Genomic DNA, 25,763 nt, shown 5'->3' with positions numbered 1-25,763 from the left:
GGGTGGCTTCTTTTTCACTCCCTCCCCTTCCTTGGCTTGGTAAACCAGTCCCTAATCTGTTTTCACCCCAGATTGGAAGGTGTGTGCCTCCCTGACACGCCTTAGAGTTGTGACGGTCTCTTTCAGGTTTCCATAGCTCCATTGCTCAACAGTTTGCCAGGGGTAACCATTAACCTAGTCCTTAACTCCCTCCCCTACCTTTCTTGCTAGAGGGGATTTTCCAATCGTTTAGCGGAGCCAGGTTAACCCACCATTTTCTCTAACCTCTTGGATGGGATCGCCCCATCTCAGGGTACCTTAGGACAAAGCTGGAGAGGAAGATGCATTTTAAGCGATCTGTTTTTTTTAATTTTTTATTTAATTTATTTTTTAAAAAAGATCTTATTTATTTATTTGTCGGGGGCGGGGCACAAGCAGGGAGAGTGGCAGACTGAGGGAGAAGCAGGCTCCCCGCTGAGCAGGAAGCCCAATGTGGAACTCTGTCCCAGGACCCTGGGATCATGACCTGAGCTGAAGGCAGACGCTTAACTGACTGAGCCACCCAGGCGTCCCAAGGGATCTGTTTTTTTAAAGTATGTATTTATTTCTGGCCCCCTCACAATCTCCTTGCTTCTCTTCTCACACACACTAAAAAGTAAGCTTCACGAAGCCCATACTTAATTAATGTTCAGTACTTTGAGTCTTACCACCTGGCCCAGAGTAGGCACTAAATAGTTGCTGGGTGAATGAATGACACCCCTCTGTCTTTAGGGGTGTGGGTGTGTGTGCACCTGCAGAGGTGGATAGACATGTCTCAGCAGGGGTGTAGGTGTTATCAGGTCTACTTTTTTTTTTTTTAAGATTTTGTTTATTTATTTGACAGAGAGAGAGGGAACACAAGCAGGGGCAGAGGGAGAGGGAGAAGCAGGCCTCCCACTGAACAGGGAGCCCGATGCGGGAGCCCGATCCCAGGACCCTGGGATCATGACCCGAGCGGAAGGCAGATGCTTAACGACTGAGCCACCCAGGCGCCCCTATCAGGTCTTACTTCTACCAGAATTTTGTGTAATTTGAATGCTTCTACCTCCTCTGGGGAGACCAAAATTAAAATTAGACCCAGTAGTGCCCTCGTGGGGGTGGTCATACCCTGCACCAAGGAAATAGGCGAAGGAGGACTAAGATAGGAGTCTCACTTATTTCTGCTTACTTATTTGAAATACGTAGTAGCTCTTACTAGTTTACCAGGCACTGTCCTAAGCTTTCATAAATATGAACTTAGTGGGTACAAATATATTTTTTTAAGATTTTATTTATTTGTCAGAGAGAGAGAGCACACACAGCAGGCAGTAGCAGCAGGCAAAGGCAGGGGGAGAAGGCGGCTTCCTACTGTGCCATGCGGGACTCACTTCCAGGACCCTGGGATCATGGCCTGAGCCTAAGGCAGACGCTTAATGACCGAGCCAGCCAGGCGTCCGTCGTGGGTACAAATATTAATTTAGAGTTGTTGGTACAGGCTTAATTAACGTTGCTTATCTCCACTCTCCAGAAAAAAATGCAATTCGCCTCTGCCCCTTTAGCCAGCTCTCCCCCAACACCACTAGTCCAGTTCCCTGGGCTCTGACTCAAGCGCCTCTTCCGACTTTCTCACAGGCTCCACCTCCCGTCAATCAAAGCCCAGAAACCCGGAAGGCGAGATGCCCAAGTGCTAAACAACGGCACAGGCGGGAATTTTGAACGTTCTGGCACCGCCCCATATGCGGATGGGCCAATCAGTGTCCAGCCGTCCCAGCAACTGTTTATTCCCTCTCTCGCTCGGTTGGATCTCCAGGCAGGATCCGGATCTTTCCGACCAATAGCCGCTAAGAAGGGCGGGGCGTGTGCGCGCGCACCCCGTCCTCGGCCGTATGCCCCTCCTGCGGGCGCAAGGCTGTTAGTTACGCGGTTTCGCGCACGTAGCGACCCAGGTGACTGAAAACGCGGGAAGACGCCGCGAGCAGTCGGCGGCTGAGGGGGGAAAGTTTAGAGGTTAGGGCTGCGATCGTGGGGGTGTGGTTGGTAGTGGCGGAGAGAGGAGCGGTGCAGATTCCCCCCACAGGGCCGTCCAGCCAAAGCCCAACCTCTGCGTGACCAAAATGAGGGTGGGGCGAGTGGAGTTTTGCACAGTCTGGACTTTAGTGACGTACCTGAGAAGTCGCCCGTCAAAATGTTCCACAAATGTTAAAAAAAAAAAAATGTTACCGCAGCTCTCCCCGGCCCTCGCAGCCCTGCGCCTCAGCCGCCTCCCAGAAGTCCTGGGTGGGTTTGCGTTTCTGCGCAACCCCTACCCCAGCCTCCTCGCGGTGAAACCTCGCTCCTGAACCGCCTTCATTTTCTGCTCCCGCAGAGCCTCCAAGGCCATGGCTTCCGTCGGAGCGATCCCAGGCAGGACGCCGCAGGGCCCGGGGCCCGGGGCAGCCTCGGCCAGCTTTCCCAGCCCGGCCCCGGTGCCGGGCCGCGGGGAGGCCGAGGAGGAGGAGAACGAGCAGGAGCCGGCGGAGGTCTCTGGGGCGGTGGTGTCGGGAGCGGCAGGCGCATGGGTCCGGAGAGCGGGGCGTTGGTTGGACCGTCAGGGTGTTAGAATAAACGGGCTGGGAAGAGCTAGCTAGTCGCTTGCCCCTGCTCTATTACGCACTTACTGAATGGGGATGAGGATGACTGTCTCAGGGATTTGATAAAATGATTACAATTAAGCAAGACATGGCATAACCTTGCATAACCCAGCAGTTCAAATATGTTTCCTTTCTTCCTCTGGGACAGATCCATCTGTGTGTCCTGTGGACTTCAGGATACTTGGGCATTGCCTATTATGACACTAGTGACTCCACCATCCACTTCATGCCAGATGCCCCAGATCACGAGAGTCTCAAGCTTCTCCAGAGAGGTGGGGGCAGAACCATGGGTTCCTCTACTCTGGGACTGGAGGTGTATTTCACTCATATATCCTCACCTGACTCAATCTATTTTATTAGTTGACTCCTAGAGGCTCTCTCTGTTGTTTATAGGAATTCATTTCATTATTCAAGGAACATTTATTAGGTGCTTACAATGTATCAGGTGCTGGACATACAGTCCTGGGCAAATCAGTCATGTCTGTCCTTCAGAGGTTTTTAGTCTAGTGACAACCTCCAGGCCACTCCTCTTCTCTCCTACCACCCTGCCAGTCCTACTACTCTTTTCCAGAACTTCATGCCTGACTCGTACCTATGCTCCCAATGTGCAGAGCACTCCTTAGTTTTAGAGGGAGGAAATGAGGGTGTTTTTTGTTTGTTTTTTGGGGGGTTTCTTGGAGGGGGTAAAGGGAGATAGCAAGGGGAGGGCAATGGGTTCCCTCTTAGAGGATAAAGATCCTTTAACTCATTTGGTCTCCATTCTTCTTCTAAGTGTTGGATGAAATCAATCCCCGGTCTGTTGTTACGAGTGCCAAACAGGATGAGAATATGACTCGGTTTCTAGGGAAGCTTGGTAAGGACTGGGTAAGGGGAAAAGTGAAAATGGGGAAGGACTAAACTGTGGAATATTCCAGGAGACTAAAGGGTCTTGGAGGGAGCTGCAGCCAGGAGGCCAGAATTGGGTGAGAGGGAAGGTGGGACAGAAGCAGGGGACTGAGATGTCCAGACTGATGGCCCTTTCTTTGCTTCCCCCACAGCCTCCCAGGAGCACAGAGAGCCTAAGAGACCTGAAATCGTATTTTTGCCAAGTGTGGATTTTGGTACTTCCTTTGCTCTGCCCAGCCCCCCATCCCAGTTTCCCTACCCTTTCTCCTTACTCCAGCCCCATCATCAGAAGTCCCCCCTCAGCTTTATCTCATCCTAACCCTTGGTGTTCTCCAAGCCCCATAACCAGTGTCCTCAAGATCTCTCCTGCTCCCTACTTTTTAATAACCTGAAACCTTGTGAAACTTCCACATACACATGTCTAGGGATAAGGCCCTTCGCTGAGAAGGAGTGGTGACACTTGGTGGATAGCTTTGATTGTTGGAATTTTCACCTTTAAGACAAAGCCATTTGAAAGTTAAAATCACCAATTTAAAAAAAAAAAAAAAGACAAAGCCATTTGTCTCTAAAAAAAAAAAGAAAGCAAGAAAAAAAGGCTGACTCTGATGATCCATAAGGCACTTCCATAACCTTCCCAGGCTTGCAAAAAGGATAGGGAATGTTCTATCCTAATTAGATGTTAAAACATTAGTATTATTCATTCCCCTATTAATATGATCTTTTTTTTTTTTTTTTTTTTTTTTAAAGATTTTATTTATTTATTTGACAGAGAGAGACATAGCGAGAACAGGAACACAAGCAGGGGGAGTGGGAGAGGGAGAAGCAGGCTTCCTGCCGAGCAGGGAGCCCGATGTGGGACTCGATCCCAGGATCCTGGGATCATGACCTGAGCCGAAGGCAGACGCTTAACGACTGAGCCACCCAGGCGCCCTAATATGATCTTTTTGACCCCGAATCCCAAATAGATACCTCCCTGAGTCACTTATCTTTCTCAGGTTGTGCTCTCAGCCAAAGATCTTTATATTAAATGTAAAATAAAGCGAGAATTAGACTGAGTCTGAAGATTTGGTTCTTGTTTCAGCTTTTCACTAACTGCCTGTGGCAGCTTGGCAAGTCACATCATCTCTTGCTTCTATTGTCTCATTTTTTTTTTTTAAGATTTTATTTACTTATTTGTCAGAGAGTATTGTCTCATTCTTAAAATGGGGTGAGAAAGTGACCTTTCTTTCCCATGCCTCCCCCCAAATAGGTCTGGAGATAAGTAAACAGCGCCTCCTTTCTGGAAACTACGCCTTCCTTCCAGACTCCATGACTACCACTGAGAAAATCCTCTTCCTCTCCTCCATTATTCCCTTTGACTGCCTCCTCACGGTGAGAAGGGTCCTGGGATGCAGGGGCTGGGATGCAGCAGGCTGGAGAAAGGGACAAGCACCCCATTTCTAGGGTTGAGTCCTGGGAGGTGCTAGTCCAACCCTGGAAATAATAGTTTTCCCTGGTGTCGTCCAGCCTCAAGGACACTGGGACTGACCTCAACTCCATTCCTGATCCCCTCCCAGGTTCGGGCACTTGGAGGGTTGCTCAAGTTCCTGGGTCGAAGAAGAATTGGGGTTGAACTGGAAGACTATAACGTCAGCGTCCCCATCCTGGGCTTTAAGAAATTTGTGTTGTAGGTGATTTACCCTAACCTTAAGCAAAGTTAGGTGGGATTGGGAGGCCTGAATAGTAAGACAGGGGTAGGGGTGCGGGAAGTGGGCGGTGCCCCATCGGGTAAAGTGGTCTAGGACACATAGGAGCACCTGAAGGGGATGTGGAGCTCTGGGGAGAAGACTGAGAAGGGTGGAACCTAGCAATGGACTCACACCGCCCCTACCCCAGCCACCTTCCCTTTTGCTTGTTTTCTGTCCTCAGGACCCATCTGGTGAGCATAGATCAAGACACATACAGGTAAGGAGATGGAGGCAGGCTGTCGTCTTGGGGGAGGGAGAAGGATTAAGTTTAATGCTCTAATAATCCTAATGAGGCTCCAGTTTCTTTAATCCTGGGGTTATTAAGGTCTGTCTCCTTGAAGGAAAGGGAAGAGAGGGCGAGGAGAAAGGAAGAAAAGCACAAAGGTGTCAAATAGATATCCTACCTTCCTGAGTCACTTATCCTGAAGAGAAAAACTGAGGCAGAGAGGAGTGTGGGACAGACCTTACAACAACACTTGATCTCAGGAGCGTGTTCCCAACCTCCATTCCATTTTCTGAATTCCCTTTAAAAACCCGTTACCTCAAACGCCTCCATTTCTCCCTGACAGCGTTCTGCAGATATTTAAGACTGAGTCCCATCCCTCAGTGTACAAAGTGGCCAGCGGACTGAAGGAGGGGCTCAGCCTCTTTGGTGGGTATGCCCCTTCCCTCATCCCACACTATGAAAGCCTGCCAGAAAAGCAGCTGCCTCCAAACATGTGTCCCAGTCCCTCTCTTCCCACTTCACTCCCACTGCCAGATGTCTCTTCCACTCCCATCAGCTCGCTCGCTCTCTTTTTTTTTTAAGATTTTATTTATTTGACAGAGAGAGAGGCAGCGAGAGCAGGAACACAAGCAGGGGGAGTGGGAGAGGGAGAAGCAGGCTTCCTGGCGAGCAGGCAGCCCGATGTGGGGCTTGATCCCAGGACCCCAGGATCATGACCTGAGCCGAAGGCAGATGCTTAACGACTGAGCCACCCAGGCGCCCCTCCATCCAATTCTCTTACCCTCTTTGTACCCTCCCTGAGCTTGGCATCTCCCCTCGCCCACGGTTGTCCAGTGTCATTTGCCTATCGTCTCTGACCTTACCAATTCCATGTTCATTCCTTGGGCTTGCGTGGATGTTTCTGCTAGTCGTGCACCTGTCCAGGGACTTGGGGAGGCCCTATGTATAACTGCCTAACTGCCCGTGTTTTATTGGCATTGAGTCTTTATCAGTTGTCTCTGGCTTTAGGGTATAGTCGGGACATCGCCCCAAGTATCCACATGGTTTCACTGTGCATATCTCGGTGGATTGTGTCTAATGTTTACATATATGTGTTGGGCTCTTTGTGATTCCAACTACAACCACTCTGTGTATTTTTCTGGCCGACTGTTAGTGGGAGTGCCCATCCCTCCCCTAAGCCCATGTAAGGTAATCCTGGCTCAGACCTGTGGCCAGGCGCTGGCTTTAGCGGCCTTTGTGTCCTGTATCCAGGGAACGCCCCCAGGCCAGCCTGCCCAACACCCAAACCTCTGGCCCGGATGCCTCAGTTTAGACACATCCACACATTCCTTCCCCTGCCCCTGCCTTGTAACAAGCTTACTCCCTGCCCCTGCTCCTCCCCACAGGAATCCTCAACAGATGCCGTTGTAAGTGGGGAGAGAAGCTGCTCAGGTGAGTCTCACGGACATGCCACAGGCTCATGCATGCAGTCTACAGGCACATGCACACACCACTCCATCCGGTAGTAATAAAAACAACTGCCCTTTCCCAAATGCTGGCTAAATGCATTTAATCCTTACAACAACCCCATGTGGTAGCTAGTATTATCCTCATTTGATGTTGTCAGCACAGATACCCATATGCCCATTGATGATACAGACTGGCACACACACAAGCAGCAGAAACAGTCACAAAACACTAATGCACACATGGCAATATCTTTTTTTTAATTGAAGTGTAGTTGACATACAATATTATATTAGTTTCAGGTGTACAACATAGTGATTCAACGTTTATGTACATTATGAAGTGATCACCACAATAAATCTAGCTACCATCTGTCACCATGTAAAGTTGTTACAATATTACCAACTATATTCCTTATGCTGTACGTTGTCTTTTTTTTTTTTTTTTTAAGATTTTATTTATTTATTTGACAGAGACAGAGATAGCGAGAGCAGGAACACAAGCAGCAGGAGTGGGAGAGGGAGAAGCAGGCTTCCCCTCGAGGAGGGAGCCCGATGTGGGACTCGATCCCAGGACCCTGGGATCATGACCTGAGCTGAAGGCAGCCGCTTAACGACTGAGCCACCCAGGCGTACCGTTGTCTTTTTTTAATAACTGGAAGTTTCTACCTCATATGGTAGGGCTTTATTTTATTTATTTATTTTTAAAGATTTTATTTATTCATTTGACAGAGAGAGAGTGGGAACACAAGCAGGGGGAGTGGCAGACAGAGGGAGAGGGAGAAGCAGATTCCTCGCCATGCAGCGAACCCTGACGTGGGGCTCGGTCCCAGGACCCTGGGATTATGACCTGAGCTGAAGGTAGACACTTAACCGACTGAGCCCCCAGGCACCCTGGGCTTTATTTTTTTTTAATATATTTTTTTTAATTTTTATTTTTTAAATGTTTTTTTTTTAAGATTTTATTTATTTGACAGAGAGAGACACAGTGAGAGAGGGAACACAAGCAGGGGAGTGGGAGAGGGAGAAGCAGGCTTCCCGCGGAGCAGGGAGCCTGATGTGGGGCTCGATCCCAGGACCCTGGGATCATGACCTGAGCCGAAGGCAGACGCTTAATGACTGAGCCACCCAGGTGCCCCAAAGATTTTTTTTTTTTAAGATTTTATTTATTTAAGAGAAAGAGAGAGAGAAGGGGCAGAGGGAGAGGGACAAGCAAACTCCCCGCTGAGCAGGGAGACCAACGTGGGGCTCGATCCCAAGACCCTGAGATCATGACCTGAGCCGAAGTCAGATGCTCAACCAAATGAGACACCCAGGCGCCCCTAAAAGATTTTTTTTATTTTAAGTACAATATACCCCCCAACATGGGGCTCCAACTCACTATCCCAAGATCAAAAGTCACATGCTCTACCGACCAAGCCAGCCAGGCACCCCACACAGTACTATCTTTAATTATAAAAACCATACTTCAAATTTGAGCTATTTTTTTTTTTTTAGATTTTTATTTATTTATTTGAGAGAGACAGATAGAAGGAGAGCAGAGGGAGAGTGAGAAAGGGAGAAGCAGACTCCCTGCCGAGCTGGGAGCCCGATGTGGGACTCAATCCCGGGACCCTGAGATCATGACCCGAGCTGAAGGCAGACACTCAACCGGCTGAGCCATCCAGGCACCCCTAAATTTGAGCTATTCTCTGATGACTTTCAAAATTGTGTCTCTAGTTCCAAATTCCGTATGTGGAATGCACACCGCACATCCTCCCCACTTGCAATTTCCACATAGTTCAAACTCAGAGCATCGAAACTGATGCCCACTGGGCCCGTTCCTCTTCCTGCACCTTTTTTTTCTGGCTAATGGCATTGCTGGCAATACTGCTTCTCAAGTGCTGAACCTTGGATTGATGCTTCTCCTTCACCCTTCATATTCAGTTATTCACTAAAGCCTATTGATTCTACCCTGAGATGCCTTTCTCAGCCATCTCCCTCCCTCTTCCCACGGCTCTAATTCTGGCTATAATCATTTCCAACCTGGAGCATCACAGTCACCTTCAAAGTGGTCTCTCTGCCTCTAATCTCTTCTTTTTCTAATTGTCCTTCGTTCCAAAATACTTGTTATTCCAAAATAGATATCTGAGCGTGTCACTCCACTTTTTTAAACCTTAAGTAGAAACAAAATAACATAAACCTCAGGAGGTTTCCCCATTCCCTGCCGGGGTGAAGATCAGCATCTTTAGCAGTATGGTGTTCAGAGGCCCTCCCATTCACCTCAACTTAAATTTCCATGATTATCTTCTCGAGCCCTGCCTAAGTCCTTTCTCACTGGATCCACCCTATATTCCAGTTGTTTGGGCCACTTTCCGTCATGGGAATACACCAAGCCTGTGTTTATGCAGTTCCTTCTGGAAAGTCTTTCCCTTGTTCTTCACCTGTCAGAATCTTACATCCTCTTCAAGGTGCAAGCCCACTATCACCCCTTCCGTGAAACCTTCACAGGCACCTCTAGGGAGACTGACATGCACCTTCCCGTTTGCTTAGTGTCTGTTTATGTTTTCTGGCTGCACTGTCACATCAGCTTGGAGTTAGCGGTCAGTGAACCTGCTTGCTCTCATAACTGCAAGCTCCATACAGCGGTCATACCTGTGACCTCAGTGCCTGGCACATGGCCTTGGATGTGGTAGCACCCAGATGCAAGCACATGGGTCACATGGTCTCTACAAACTCAGAGCTGAAAGCTTTGATAGCCCACAGGTGCACAATTCTTTCCCCACCTCACCTGCCCTGCACTGTGTGTCTTTTGGAGGTTTTCAGGATAATCCCTGAGGTCATCTCCAGGTAATTGGGATCATTTAATCACCCCCACATTCTACAGGTGCAGATCTCTCATCTCAGCAAGGGATGAGAGGGAAGGAATTCTTAGTGGAGAAGAGAACAGAGTTAAAGTTGGGGAGGAGCGCAGATCCCCCAGGTAGGTTCCAGCAGGGCATGGAAACATAACCTGAATTATGAACTAAGGACCCAATTGGCCCAGCTGAATGGGGCACCAGGAAGGTGACTGAATGTCACATTGCTCTGAAGAGCACTGTCCTAGCCGTCTGCAGACCTGAGTTTGAGACCCAGCTATACTTCTTACTAGCCCCATGACTTTGGACAAGCTGCTTATTCTCTAAGCGCTTCATTTTCTCAGCTGTAAAATTAGGAGGTTTAGCTTGACTAAGATTTCTCCGGCACTAGCGTATGAGTCAGAAAAACCTCAGGATTTTACAAGATAGGCAGCTTGGCAAAGCTCTCCAAGGTGGGGACAGGTATTCACAGTCTGGCCTACACTTGCTGCAGGTGGCTGAGGAGCAGAGATGCCTAAAACCCACCCTCGAATCCCACTCAGCCCTCCGCTTCACTCTAGCCTGGGGTGCTCTAACCCAGGGTGATTGGCCCTCTACTGTGGTGTGAGATACACATCCCCGGGCCCCAGCGTCTCCACAGGTTGCTTCTTGTATAAAATAGCATATGCCTAATGGCCGCTCTAATGCAGAAAAGAACTCATGGGCTCACAGGTCCTTGCAGAGTCGCACACTCTCCATAGCCACAGAAAGATAGGGACACCCAGAATCAGACAAACCCAGATGAGACATTTATTATTGTATACTAATTTAATTTATTAGCAAATACCTCAGGCACACAAAAGGTGGAAGTAATAATGGTGGTGATGATGATGATGATATAAACTTCTATGTTTACACCAGCAAAATTAAGAATAAGATAATGTTATTAAAGGGGTGCCTGGCTGGCTCAGTGGGTAGAGCATGTGACTCTTCATCTTGGGGTCATGAGTTCAAGCCCCACGTTGGGCATAGAGCTTACTTGAAAAACAGCGGGGTGGGGGCGTGGTGGCCTGGGTGGCTTAGTAGGTTCAGTGTCTGATTTCGGCTCAGGTCATCATCTCAGTGTCCTGGGATGGAGGCCCTGAGTCAGGCTCGCCACTCAACAGGGAGTCTGCTTGTCCCTCTGGCCCTCCCCGTGTTCTTGCCCTCTCTCTCTCAAATAAATAAATAAATAAATATTTATTTTTTAAAGTCTAAAAAAAAGAGAGACAATGTTATGGAAGCCTCTTAAAGTGTCCCTTCCCAATCCTTTTTTCTCTGCAGAGATGACCATTATCATGAATTGAGGACTTACCGTTCCGCATGGAATGGCTATATACTTTCACAGAAGAACAGGAAAAGACAAACGTCTGTGCTATTACACCCAAGGGACTTTCACAGCCAAATGCATTTAAACTCATGCTGACTCACCCTCTCCTACTCAGCCGCAGAGAAAGCTAGAGTGTTGGCACACAAATACTTCAATACGCTGCTCTCCCTCTAAATATTGACAAGCTCCACCGCATATCCACATGGAATGACACATGGTCACATCCATCATAACCATGATAAACAGTCGTGCTCACATGCAGAGATTTTTAGTAGATATGTGTAAACACACCCGCATAGATAGGACACTGGGCTTGCCAGTACAGATCCATATCACCACAATCCCCAGGGCCCTCCAAACACACACTGTCACAAATTGAGATCAAGACAGTGATGAGGGGGCACCTGGGTGGATCAGTCAGTTAGGTGTCTGCCTTCAGCTCAGGTCATGATCCCAGAGTCCCAGGATCAAGCCCCGTGTTGGGCTCCCTGCTCCGTGAGGAATCTGATTCTCCCTCTGACCCTCCCTCCTTCTCGTGCTTGCTCTCTCTCTCTCCCTCTCAAATAAATATTTTTTTTTTATTTTTATTTTATTTTTTAATTAACATATAATGTATTATTTGTTTCAGGGGTACAGGTCTGTGATTCATCAGTCTTACACAATTCACAGCGCTCACCATAGCACATACCCTCCCCAATGTCCATCACCCAGGCACCCCATACCTCCCATCACCCTTCACTCCAACAACACTCAAATAAATAAAATCTTAAAAAAAAAAAAAAAAGACAATGATGAGCACAGATGTAATTTCTGGTCCCCTACTTCATCCCTCACTTTTAGGCTGTGGTTCACACGTCCAACTCAGGACCTGGGAGAGCTAAATGCTCGGCTGGATGTCATTCAGTTTTTCCTCCTACCTCAGAATCTGGACATGGCTCAAATGCTGCATCGGTTGCTGGGTCATATCAAGAATGTACCTGTGAGCCCAGGGTGGGGGCAGGGAGGTGGGGAAGGAGCTTGAGGGTCGGTAGTGGACATTGGGCTTCTTGGGGGGCACTAGAGTGGGAGAAGGGAAACAGTGGCCATCCCCTTGTCTGACTGTAGCTGATTCTGAAACGCATGAAGCTGTCCCACACCAAGGCCAGCGACTGGCAGGTTCTATACAAGGTAAGGCCTCCCTTCTAGAAGCCCAGAGGTCCAGGTTAAGCCTCTCAGCAGGCAATCCAGACCCTGTGTACTCTGCTAACCCGTCCAACTTTATCCCAACACTTCAACAACAACAACTTTGTATTGTGGAAACTGTCAAAAAAATTTAGAATAATATAATGAACCCCCATGTATCCAGCATGCAGCTTTAACACCTAGACTCATACCAATCTTGTTTCATGTATATCTTCTCCCCCTTTCCCCTTCCTGGATTAGTTTGAAGCAATTCCCAGCCATCATATCATTTCACCTATAACTATTTCAGTATGATTTCTAAAAGAAAATTGCTTTTAAAAAAGAATAACAATACCATAATCTTACTAACAATTAACATAATTCTTGAATATCATCAATTATCTGATGTTCACATTTCTAATCCTCTCTTAAATGTCATGATTTAAAAAAATACATTTTGTAGGGCGCCTGGGTGGCTCAGTCGTTGGGCGTCTGCCTTCGGTTCAGGTCATGATCCCGGGGTCCTGGGATCGAGCCCCACATCGGGCTCCCTGCTCAGTGGGGGGCCTGCTTCTCCCTCTCCCACTCCCCCTGCTTGTGTTCCCTCTCTCTCTGTGTCTCTCTCTGTCAAATAAATAAATAAAATCTTTGGGAAAAAAAAATACATTTTGTTTAATTAGGATGCAAATATGTTCAACATATGGCAATAGGATGATGTCTCTTGAAGTCCCCTTTGTGGGTTCCTTTTTCATTTCACTGTTCTCCCTCCATCTCTATCTCAATCTTTAGTTTTCTTTTTCCCCTTGCAAGTTATTTGGTGAAGAAATTGGATTGTTTGTCCAGTAGAGTTTTCCTTAACCTGGATTTTGCTGATTACATTCTGTACGTGTTTTTGACATGTTTTACTCTCTTCTAGAATTTTTGTAAATAGTTGGATCTAGAAGATTGACCAAATCCAGGTTTGATTTTTTTTCAATATTGTTTTATAAGTGGAGGAATATAATGCCTGATATGTCTGTCTCTCTTTTTGTGATGTTAGCAGCTTTTAATGTTTAATACCTAAGTCCATTAATCCTTAGGGATTGCAAAGTAGTGTTATTCTGTCATTCTTTCTCCATTTATTAGTCTGAATGTTTCTGTAAAGAGAAACTTCCTCTCATCTGCTTTTTGGTTACTCAGTAGTGCATTTCATATCGTAGAAATTGCTTGATTTTCTCCCCTGCCTTTATTTACCAGCTCTTCAGCATATAGGAAATTATTAGTTCCCTAACATGCCCCAAGGTAGCCAATGTATTTTTTGTTGTTTTAGTATCATCACAAACTCAGATTTACACGTGTTTCAGTCCATTGCATTTTTAATCTTTCTACATGTTCAGATTATTCCATCTGTGGCCAATGGGAGCCTCTTCATGTTGGCTTCTGAGTCCCTTAAACATGACCCCAAGTAGACGTCTGCACTTGATAGCTCCCCTCCTGCTCTCTCGTTTGGGAAGATGTACCAGATATATCATTTACATCTCCTGGTTCTTTCTTTTTTTAAATTATATTGATTTATTTTAAGTAATCTCTACACCCAAGGTGGGGCTTGAACTCACAACCCTGAGATCAAGAGTTGCGTGCTCTACTGACTGAGCCAGCCAGGTGCCCCTACATCTCTTGGTTCTGACCCAGAACCAGATCTTTCCCAAAGAGCGCTGGTTCCTTTTAGAGAAAAATGGCATTTCTGTATCACAGTCTGAATCCTAGAGGATACACACAGCATGTTTTGCTTATTGCTTTAAAGGCTTTTCTGCAGACATATCTAGAATTTTTAAAAAGTAAAATACATGACAAATTGGTACTGATACCAGCAATTTAAATTCAGAAGCACAGGGTTCTTACCTTGTATATTCCTATACTATTCTCTTCAACCTTCCTTCTTCTATAGTGGAAATTCTGGTTCTCAGTAACACTAGGAATGATAAGATTAGAATATCACTTATTTTCTTTTCTTACATTACATCCACAACAATCTTAGTATAGCAATACCAGCACTACTACCAATGATATTATTGCTGAAAATAAGATTTTTTCGGGGGAAGAAGGGAAGTTCTTTTTGTCCCTACTAAGGATACAGCCAAATGACTGTGTTTTAGTCACTTGGAATAGTTCCTCTCTGTGTGGTTATGTCACTAACTGAATATACATTTGTGTTCATTTGTTTCATTCTATTTTTGATTTTTAGGAATTGGTTTTTAATTTTTTGTTAAAGATTTTATTTATTTTATTTGTCAGAGAGAGGGAAAGCCCAAGCAGGGGGAGCGGCAGGCGGAGCAGTTAGAACAGGCAGAGGGAGAAGCCGGCTCCCCACTGAGCAGGGAGCCCGATGTGGGGCTCGATCCCAGAACCCTGGGATCATGACCTGAGCCGAAGGCAGTCACTTAACCAACTGAGCCACCTAGGCGCCCCTGGTTTTTTAAGATTTAATTTACTTTTATAATTATGTAAAATATTTACACAGTTCCAAAATGTAACCTCCCAAACAAGGTATAGGCAACTAATTCTGGTTTCTATCTTTTCCCCTTTCTACCTTTAACATTTTCTTTAAAAAATTTTTAAGATTTATCCTTCTGTTGTTTTTAATTTCTTTTTTAAAAAATAATTTAAGATGTAAAGAAAAGCCACAAAAATTGTACAGGGTGTTCTCATATACCTTTTCACTCAGCTTCCATTAATGTTAACATCTTATAAAAAAATGTTAGCATGTTACATAATCCTAGGCCAATTATCTCATAAATATTTTATTTTATGAGTTATAATTCAATGCTGTTGTTTATTTTTGCTCAAAATTTTCTAGTTTAGATCTTTGAGAGTTCTTTTCAGATTGGCTTTTAATATGCCCGTTTGGCCTTCAGATTGGCTTTTCAAATTCAGATAGGCTTTTGATAATGCCCTTCTGACATGGCCCCCAGTCCATTTTTGAACACTTCATAAGTTTCTACCGCTACAAGATGCTCCAGGCTCATCTTATATTTTCCTTGCCCCAGCCCTGGAATCAACCATTTCTCCAAGGAGTCCTGGTTACCTTCTTTGGAGAATAGTATTAGAAACCAGATCTGGACACTAGACGTGGTTATTGCTACTGGGGTATCTGTCACTTCTCACCATGGACAGAGCTAAGAAATAAATCCATGTATGCTAACCCATGCATTGACATCTGTATTCCTGAATCGATTTATCTATATACTAAAGAACCCAAGAGTTCATACTCATATTGACTCTGATTCCAGGTCAATACCACAGGGTATTCCTCCTTTCCTCATTTGTAACTTCCTTCTCTGACAGTGTGAAACCTGCTTCTCGTTATCTACAGCAGTTTTCTTTGAACATGAATAGTTATATGTAACTATTTGTATATTCCATTCCCACTATTCCGCATTCATCCTCTGCTTCAGCCCAGCCAGGCTATGCATTCGGGCACTCTGCTGAGGAGACCCACTGTGTTCTGCTCAGTATAGTGTGGTGTTTAAAGGCCAGACACCTGCGTTCAAATCCCAGCACACTTTTATTTACTCTCTGTGAGACCTTGAGCAAATTACGAGGCCACAAAGAACTAAAATGTGGCCCCTGTTCCAGATGAGCTCATGGTCTAGTGAGGACCTTGAGATCATCACCTGAGCTGAAATCAAGAGTATCAAAAGTCAGACGCCCAATCAACTGAGCCACCCAGGGGCCCCTTGTTTCCTTTTCTCTGTAAAGATATCCCCAATGATGTTAGCCCATATTAGTCTTATTCTCTGAACTTCCTTAATAATTTTAGTCAGTTCCATAACTTGATCAATCTGTCTTGTGAGTAGGCATTGTTTTTGCTGCTTGTTTGCTTGTTTCCATCATGGCTAGATTATAAACCCTTTAATTTATATACTTGTGTCCTCTTCCACCGAGTAAGGCTCAGTAGATGTTGGTGTGTCCATGCAGTCTAACCTTGGCAGCTACCTCAGGGCACTGACCTTCACCCTGGGGAATTAACTGTCAATGGCCCTAACCCTTCCTCTCTTCCTGCTCCCTTACCTCAGTGCTGTCTTACCCCTTCTGCTCATGTACTTCTCTGCCTTTCATAGGCCCCCTTCTCTTTCTCCTTCCTCAATATGAAATCCTTTCCTCTATTAAAGCACCTACCATTTTATTTTTAAATTTTCTGGGTCTATTTCTGTCTTTCCCACTAGACCATGAGCTCATCTGGGACAGGGGCCACATTTTAGTTCTTTGCGGCCTCACTGTTGAGTGGAGTGCCTGACACAGAGTTTTACAGATGCCATTTCCTCACTTACTGTTTCTTCTTTGCCTTTGAGATCCTCTGTCTTTCTTACTGTGTTTTCTCCCCTGTCCTTCCCTGTCCCCTCGCCTCAGCCCGCCTTCTGTCCATTTCTGCTACAGACTGTGTACAGTGCCCTGGGTCTGAGGGATGCCTGCCGCTCCCTGCCCCAGTCCATCCAGCTCTTTCAGGACATTGCCCAAGAGTTCTCTGACGACCTGCACCATATCGCCAGCCTCATTGGGAAGGTGGTGAGTGGAAGAAAGAGGCAGAGCCCCTGGGGACCTAGGGGAGAGAGGTGGGATTGGAAGATGGAGAAAGACCGGGCTCTGGGGAATGTGGTGTTGAAGATGGGAGACATCAAGGTCAGTTGGGTGACCAAAGAATGGGATGGTGAGAGGAGGTGGCAGAACATCAGAGACATGCTTGGAGGGTTAGAGTCAAAACAGGAAATGCAGGGAGAATAGGGGCCCAAGGAGAGGTGAGGAACAGGACTGGGGACGGTTCTGGGTGATGAGCAACTAGACTTTTTATCTCCTCAGGTGGACTTTGAGGGCAGTCTTGCTGAAAATCGCTTCACAGTCCTCCCCAACATAGATCCTGACATTGATGAGAGTGAGTGTTGGGTGTGCAGTTGGGCCTGTGAGCCCTGAAACACGAGCCCACCCAGTGACGGGGTACCATCATCAGTAGGTGGCCACTACAACCGGGGATAACTGGGGCCAACATGGCAGGAACCTTACTTTTGATACCCACATGTCTTCCACCCTCCTAGAAAAACGAAGGCTGATGGGACTTCCCAGTTTCCTCACTGAGGTCGCCCGGAAGGAGCTAGAGAATCTGGACTCCCGTATTCCTTCATGCAGTGTCATCTACATCCCTCTGGTGAGGGCAGGAGGGTGGGTGTAACCCCCAGGGATCTTTTATGGGAGATATTAAGCTCTTGAAGGACACACTGCTAGATAAGAAAACTCCTGGAGAAGCCTGAAGAATATGAACACCCTGTGGTAGCTTTAGGCCCCTGAGGGAAGCACTGCAGGAATGTAGAACTCTGGTGTCCTCCAGGGAGATAAGGTGCCCAGTACTTGGTACTTTACTCCCTGTTTTATCTCTTTACTCTCCTCAGATTGGCTTCCTTCTCTCTATTCCCCGCCTGCCTTCCATGGCAGAGGCCAGTGACTTTGAGATTGAAGGACTGGACTTCATGGTAAGACCCTTGACCTCTGTAGGGGGTGATAAGAGAAATAAGTCAATAGCTGAGGGAGGGCCTTACCCTATCAGTACTTCCCAATATGGGTTGTCTCTTCTATAGTTCTACTTTGATCCTTACCAGCTCTGAGATAAAAGGGAAAGAAGTCAGGGTGGGAAAGAGATGAAACACCTGTACTCTGAAAACTATAAAACCTTGATGAAAGAAATTGAAGATGACACAAAGAAATGGAAAGGCATTCCATGCTCTGGGGTTGGAAGAACAAATATTGTTCAAATGCCTATACTACCCAAAGCAATCTACAGATTTAATGCAATCCCCATCAGAATACCAACAGCATTTTTCACAAATTATCCTAAAATTGGTATAGAACATAAAAGACCCCAAATAGCCAAAGCAATCTTGGAAAAAAAAAAAAAACTGGAGGTATCACAATTCCAGAGTTAAAGTTGTATCACAAAGTTGTAGTAATCAAAACAGTATGATGTTAGCACAAAAACAGACACATAGATCAATGGAACAGAACAGAAAGCCCAGAAATAAACCCATGATTATATGGTCAATTAATCTTTTTTTTCAAGATTTTATTTATTGGGGCGCCTGGGTGGCTCAGCCAGTTAAGCATCTGCCTTTGGCTCAGGTCATGATCTCAGGGTCCTAGGATTGAGCCACATGTTGGGCTCCCTGCTCAGCAGGGAGTCTGCTTCTCCCTCGTCCTCTGCCCCTCTCCTCCCTCCCCCACCCTTCCCGGCTCTTGCTCTCTCTCTCTGTCTCTCTCAATCAGATAAATAAATAAAATAAGGCGCCTCTGGTCAATTAATCTTTGACAAAGCAGGAAAGAATATGCAATGGGGAAAAGGCAGTCTCTTCAACAAATGGTGTTGGGAAAACTGGACGGCAACATATAGTAAGAATGAAACTGGACCATCTTCTAACACCATACACAAAAATGAATTCAAAATCAATTAAAGTCCTCAATGTGAGGCCTGAAACCATAAAAATCCTAGAAGAGAACACAGGCCGTAATTTCTCTGACACTGGGCACAGCAACATTTTTCTAGGTATGTCTCTTGAGGCAAGGAAAACAAAAGCAAAAATAAACTATTGGGACTACATAGGGGCGCCTGGGTGGCTCAGTCTGTTAAGCGTCTGAGTCCTGGTTTTGGCTTAGGTCATGATCTCAGGGCCGTGAGATCAAGCCCTGCGCTGGGCTCCTCGCTCAGCACAGAGTTGGCTCGTCCCTCTCCCTTCCCCTCTGCTCCTCCCCCCACTCATGCTCTCTCTCTAAAATAAATAAATAAATATATATATATATATATATATATATATATATATATATATATATATAAATAAATAATCTTTAAACTACTGGGACTACATCAAAATAAAAAGCTTCTGCACTGCAAAGGAAACAACCGATAAAAGACAACCTACTGAATGGCAGAAGATATTTGCAAATGACATACCCAATAGAGGTATGCAATATATAAAGAACTTAAGGGCAGTTTGGCATGAGACTCTTGATCTCAGGGTTGTGACTTCGAGCTCCACGTTGGGTGTAGAAATTATTTAAATAAATTAAAAAAAAACTTATATAACTCAACACCAAAAAAACAAATAATCTAATTAAAAAATAGGCAGAAGACATGTTCAGACATTTGTCCAAAGAAGACACATCCAGATGGCCAAAAGACACATGAAAAGATGCTCAACATCACTGATCATCAGGGAAATGCATATCAAGACCACAATGAGGGGCGTCTGGGTGGCTCAGTCGGTTAGATGTGCCAACTCTTGATTTCGACTCTGATCATGATCTCAGGGTCATGAGATCGAGCCCTGCATTGGGCTCTGCACTCAGCACAGTCTGCTTCTCTCCCTCTCCTGCTGCCTCTCCCCTCTCTCCCTCTCAAATAAATAAATCTTAAAAAAAAACACACACACAATGAGATATCACCTCATACCTGTTAGAATGGCTAAAATTAAAAAATCAAAAACTCAAGACACAACAAGTGTTGGTGAGGATGTGGAGAAAAAGGAACCCTCATGCACTGTTGGTGGGGATGCAAACTGGTGCAGCCACTGTATGGAAGTTCTTCAAAAATTAAAAATAGAACCACCCAATGATCCAGGAATCGCACTACTGAGTATTTACCCAAATATACCCAGAGAATACAAAAACACTAATTCAAAGGGATACATGCACCTCTATTTTATAGCAGCATTGTCTACAATAGCCATGCTGTGGAAGCAGCCCAAGTGTCCACTGATAGATGAGTGGATAAAGAGGATGTGGTATTACATACAATGGGATATTACTCAACAATAAAAAAGGACAAAATCTTACCATTTGCAGTGGCATGGAGTATTATGCTAAGTATAATAAGCCAGTCAGAGGAAGACAAATTCCATATGATTTCACTCGTATGTGGAATTTAAGAAACAAAACAAATGGACAAAGAGAAAAAGAGACAAACCAAAAAACAGACCCATAACTATAGAGAACAAACTGATGGTTACCAGAGGGGAGGTGGGTGGGGGGATGGGTGAAACAGGTGGAGGGGATTAAGAGTCCACTCATTTTGACCAGCACAGAGTAATGTGCAGAATTGTTGAGTAATGTACACCTGAAACTAATATAACACTGTATGCTAACGATACTGGAATTAAAAAAAGAGTTGTAGAAATCATCAGCGGAAGGCATAACTAAACTAGTCTTTAAGAATGAATATTTGGCGGTTCTCCACCACCAACATGAAGACCTAGTTGCATTTCTGCAATTCAAGTACAGAATGCCGGCGCCCAGTTTCACATGTGCCGTATCCAGGGGTGGTTAATCGGGGCTCATTCGTCCTCACCCTGCTCCTTTGTTCAAAGGGCTTTGTTCCTTTCAATAAGCCTGTTCAGCTTCAGCACAAGCATCAAAGGAACAACGACTTCAGAGGAGGTAAGAAGGAATACTCCAAAGGATTCACTGAGGAAAATTCAGCCTGTTTCCTAGGAAAGAGCCCCACATTGGTAAGAATTTCATGAACAAATCAGACCTTGCCAAAAGGAACCATGGACTTAAAAAAACAAAGATGTTTGAGATTGTTTTTAATTGTTATTTTGTCACTAATTTAAGAATTAAATTGTAAACATTGGATACTCACCAAGGAACAGCATGTTCTAAAGGGAAGGCTTTAAGTTTTGAAGGCAGCTGAACCCCAAATACTCCAGTACTTGTGGTGTGGCCTTCGGCAAGGCCTCGTCTTAAACTCTTTTCAGCTCTCCATCCGCCAGTATCCAGTAAGGAGAAACAAATGCCGTTCCAGCTATTTCTAATGGAAGGAATTTAATACAGGGAATTGGTTGTACAGTTAATGGGAGAACTGAAAGAGAAACTCAAAAGCTGGGACAACGCAGATGTCCATGTCAACAGAAAGCTGCTTCCACCCCCGAGGCTGAAGAGACAACGGGAAGAAGTGGGCCAACAGAGCCTTAGACCTTGAAACAGTGGGAGCTAGAACCCTAGAGAGGATTCAGCCAAATAGGAGAAACCCCTAAGGCAGAGGGAGAAATGTCCTGGCTTCTCCTCTCATCTGCCCTGCCATGGTGGAAACTTCCTGGAAGCCAGTTGGCCATGTATTCATGCTTCCCTAGTGTCTTTCTATCTGTGTTCCTGTAAAAATAGAAAATAAATTTATTTTATTTGGAGGGGAGCAAAAAAAAAAAAGAATGAATATTTGGCGGGGGAGGGGAGGGGCGCCTGAGTGGCTCAGTCAGTTAAGCGTCCAACTCTTTTTTTTTGTTTTTAAGATTTTATTTATTTATTTGACAGAGAGAGACACAGCGAGAGCAGGAACACAAGCAGCCAGAGTGGGAGAGGGAGAGCAGGCCTCCCGCGGAGCAGGGAGCCCGATGTGGGGCTCAATCCCTGGACCCTGGGATCATGACCTGAGCCGAAGGCAGCCGCTTAACGACTGAGCCACCCAGGCGCCCCAAAGCGTCCAACTCTTAGTTTCAGCTCAGGTCATGATCTCAGGGTTGTGAGATTGAGCCCCGCCTCGGATTCCATGCTGAGTGTGGAACCTGCTTAAGATTCTCTCTCCCTCTCTCTCTCTGCCCCTTCCCCCCAATCCACACTCCCTCTCTCTCTCTTTAAAAAAAAAAAAAAAAAAATGAATATTTGAAAGATAAACTTATAAAGAAAATAAGGAATTGATTCCCAAAGAGGTCAGAATAGAGGTTACTTTTGAGGAGTTGGAGAGGATTGTGATTAGGATGGCTCTCTGGAGTAGCTGACAAAATTTTAGCTTGTTTTTTTTTTTTTAAGATTTTATTTATTTATTTAAAAGAGACAGAGAGCGAGAGCAGGAACACAAGCAGGGGGATTGGGAGAGGGAGAAGCAGGCTTCCCACGGAGCAGGGAGCCCGATGTGGGGCTCGATCCTAGGACCCTGGGATCACAATCTGAGCCAAAGGCAGATGCTTAATGACTGAGCCACCCAGGCGCCCGAAAATTTTAGTTTTTTAGCCTACTTTGCAACCTACGTGGTTGGTTACAAGGGTATTTGCCTCATAACAATTCCTTAAGCTATATATTTGTTTTCTGCATCTGTTCTTTTTTTTTAAGATTTTATTTATTTATTTAAAAGAGACAGAGGCGAGAGCAGGAACACAAGCAGGGGGAGAGGGAGAGGGAGAAGCAGACTCCCCACTGAGCAGGGAGCCCGATGCGGGGCTCCATCCCAGGACCCCGGGATCATGACCTGAGCCGAAGGCAGACACTTAACCAAATGAGCCACCCAGGCACCCTCTGCATCTGTTCTATTTTTAAATAAAAGTTTTTTAAAAGAAAAAAAAAGTCGGCGTGGGGCCAGACGTGGTGTTAGAGAAGATGGGGACCAAGAATGCAAAGCCCACAGCTTTGAGCCCTTGTTCCCAGTTTCTGTCAGAGGAGAAGCTGCACTACCGTAGTGCTCGAACCAAGGAGCTGGATGCATTGCTGGGGGACCTGCACTGTGACATCCGGGGTGAGGAGAAGCAAAAGGCTGGAGGGGCGAGCAGCTTGGGGTGTCTGGGACTCTATCTGCAAGCCTGTTTCCAGGTGTCCGCTGGCTTCTTTGTCTCTTCTTCCTTTTCCCATGGAGCTGATGCCCAGCTCCCTCCCTCCCCCGCCCCCAGACCAGGAGACCCTGTTGATGTACCAGCTGCAGAGTCAGGTGCTGGCACGGGCCGCTGTCTTGACCCGGGTGTTGGACCTTGCCTCCCGCCTGGACGTCCTGCTGGCTCTTGCCAGTGCTGCCCGGGACTATGGCTACTCAAGGCCCCGTTACGCCCCCCAGCTCATTGGGGTCCGAATCCAGAATGGCAGGTGAGAACAGAAGGGGGTGGAGGCATAGACACAAGGGGCCCAAAGGCCCCATCTTCTGGTGGCTTCATTCGTCTGCATTCAGAGGCCACGTGTGAGGTAGCTTTCTACCCACTGCAGACATCCTCTGATGGAACTCTGTGCCCGAACCTTCGTGCCCAACTCTGCAGAATGTGGTGGGGACAGAGGGAGGGTCAAAGTCATCACTGGACCCAATTCCTCAGGGAAGAGCATATACCTCAAACAGGTGAGGAGAGTCCCTGCACACTGGGCCTCTGGCATCTTCTTCATTGTCTCCATCTCCCACCTGCCTGCAAACACAGGTCCCTGCAGCTCCTCCCTGGTGTTCTGACCCGACCTGTCATGGAAAGGCCATCGTGCACACATGTTCTCTCTACTTGAGGGAGAGCCATGCTCTAACCGATCCCTCTGTGGCCTGAAAGCCTCTCCCCACCTCTGAACAGGGCCGTGCTGTTCCCAAGTGTGCCTCTGTCCACTTTCCCGCCCTCTTTCCTGATTCTAAAGAGAGCTGAGGGGGCTATCCTCTCCTATTAAACTGTGTCCGCCCACCTTGATCTATAATTCACCCCTCAGCCTTGCCTCACCCCCACCCCGGCCCACACCACCAGGCCCAAGACCTTGTCTCCTCCACGTTTAGGTAGGCTTGATCACATTCATGGCCCTGGTGGGCAGCTTTGTGCCAGCAGAGGAAGCCGAAATTGGGGCTGTAGACGCCATCTTTACCCGAATCCACAGCTGTGACTCCATCTCCCTGGGCCTCTCTACCTTCATGATCGACCTCAACCAGGTCAAAGGGAGCAAAGGGCGGTGGGGCTGGGGGAGGGTGTTAGTGCGGAAGGAACTCTATTCTCGAAAAATGATCAGAACAAGAAAACCATTCCGTCTGCTGCATGCCTTCTGTATTAGGGGCAGGGAGTGCTGAGTTCAGACACTGTGAGAATCCATACCATGAACCTTTACTGAACCTTTGCTTTGCATGAGGCACTGTTGGCAATGAAAGGATGAACAAAACACGAGTCTTGCCATTAATGAACTTGCAGTCCAGGAGGGTGGACACACACACAAGCAGCTGTGGTCAGTGCGTTGCAGGCCTTGAACACTACTGAAACTCTCCCTTGTCCACCTGGTGCCCAGCAGGTGGCGAAAGCAGTGAACAATGCCACCAAGCAGTCTCTGGTCCTCATTGACGAATTTGGAAAGGGAACCAACACGGTGAGGAGACAAGCTGATGAGAAACTGAGGAGGGGAAAATGGTGGGGAGGCTCAGGAGAGGAATAGGGGGTATGTGGGCAGAAAAGAAACAGAAAAGCACAAGATGGGGACAGCTAGGACAGGTGGAGAGGTGCACACGGGGGCACCCGTGGTTCAGTACCCTCACCCCTGCCCTGTGCGCAGGTGGACGGGCTCGCACTTCTGGCCGCTGTCCTGCGACACTGGCTGGCACTTGGACCCACGTGCCCTCACATCTTTGTGGCCACCAACTTTCTGAGCCTTGTTCAGCTCCAGCTGTTGCCACAAGGGCCCCTTGTACAATATTTGGTAAGGATACCAATCTAGCCCTCCGGGGCTCCCTAGGAGGAGCATTTACCAGAACCCAGAACAGCCTCCTCAGTTAGAACAGAGGCATCCTTCCCGTTTCTCACTCCCCACAGGGATTGGCCAAGGGTTTCAGGGCAGGACGCAGAGTGATTCATGACACACTGTCCCCTTCTATCTCTTTTAAGACCATGGAGACCTGTGAGGATGGGGACGATCTAGTCTTCTTCTATCAGGTGTGTGAAGGTATCGCCAAGGCCAGCCATGCCTCCCACACAGCTGCCCAGGCTGGGCTTCCTGACCAACTCCTTACTCGTGGCAGGGAGGTGAGATCCAAAGGTCAAACACCTCCATCAGGGCTCCCTACTGTTGTCCCTACTCCTCTCAGGGGCCTGGGTTTCTGGGTCCATGGGATTTCTGACCCTTATTTCCAGTTCTCTTACCCAACTCCCCCACCCCCACCCCACCCCACCCCCACTTCTTGTTGCTAGGTCTCAGACTTGATCCGCAGTGGGAAACCTATCAAGCCTGTCAAGGAGTTGCTAAAGGAGAAGCAAATGGAAAAGTGAGTGTGTGTGGCCCAGTGTCCTGGTTCTTTCCAGCATGTTCTGCAGCTCTTCTTCCCCTTTCAGGGACCCTGACAGCCTCTTTGCCCTTCAAAGACCCATGATTTGTTTCTGAAATCCCTATATTTTCCTGGGTTCCCTGTGCCACAGCCTCTTCCCTCTGCCTGGGGACTCAGTTTTCCATTCTGCCATAAACCCTGCTGTCCTCTCTCCCCTCAGTTGCCAGACATTAGTAGATAAATTTCTGAAACTGGATCTGGAAGATCCCAACTTGGACCTGGACCTTTTCATGAGTCAGGAAGTGCTGCCTGCTGCCACTGCCATCCTTTGAGAGCCCTTCCTTGGCCCTCCTCCACCTCAATCTGTCTCCTCACCTTCCTCAGACCCAGAACTCTCAGCTTTCCTGGAAATTTTGTTTCATATTAGGAATAAAGTTTACTTGAGAGAAAGTTATTGTTTCTTTAGACCAGCCCATACAAAACAAAAGACTAAGAACGAGATGAAACACCAAGCAGAAGTCCACAGAG

The 25,763-nt window shown here is 46.7% G+C and overlaps 1 protein-coding gene across 4 annotated transcripts; it reads left to right on the top strand.

The window, feature by feature from the left end:
* Positions 1–1,887: 1,887 nt before the first annotated feature.
* Positions 1,888–25,685, top strand: MSH5 (mutS homolog 5). Of its 4 annotated transcripts, none has more exons than XM_078055550.1 (25): positions 1,888–1,943; positions 2,363–2,516; positions 2,776–2,899; positions 3,400–3,480; positions 3,665–3,727; positions 4,762–4,883; positions 5,069–5,178; positions 5,421–5,456; positions 5,809–5,891; positions 6,851–6,896; positions 11,936–12,074; positions 12,200–12,262; positions 16,673–16,801; positions 17,093–17,165; positions 17,326–17,435; positions 17,677–17,757; positions 22,688–22,775; positions 22,927–23,116; positions 23,234–23,360; positions 23,772–23,921; positions 24,272–24,346; positions 24,530–24,673; positions 24,859–24,996; positions 25,162–25,235; positions 25,456–25,685. In XM_078055550.1, exons 2-25 carry the CDS (start codon positions 2,376–2,378, stop codon positions 25,565–25,567), a joined length of 2,499 nt encoding a protein of 832 aa, XP_077911676.1. In that variant the 5' UTR covers positions 1,888–1,943; positions 2,363–2,375; the 3' UTR covers positions 25,568–25,685. The 4 variants fall into 4 exon arrangements, with proteins under 4 accessions (XP_077911676.1, XP_077911675.1, XP_077911677.1 ...); XM_078055549.1 differs by having other exon boundaries at positions 1,917–2,004; XM_078055551.1 differs by lacking the exon at positions 12,200–12,262 and having other exon boundaries at positions 1,917–2,004.
* Positions 25,686–25,763: the final 78 nt, after the last annotated feature.

The sequence above is a fragment of the Halichoerus grypus genome, chromosome 9 (genome assembly GCF_964656455.1).
Source record: "Halichoerus grypus chromosome 9, mHalGry1.hap1.1, whole genome shotgun sequence".
In the NCBI taxonomy this organism is placed as follows: domain Eukaryota; kingdom Metazoa; phylum Chordata; class Mammalia; order Carnivora; family Phocidae; genus Halichoerus; species Halichoerus grypus.
This window is presented reverse-complemented; position numbering and strand designations above follow the sequence as displayed.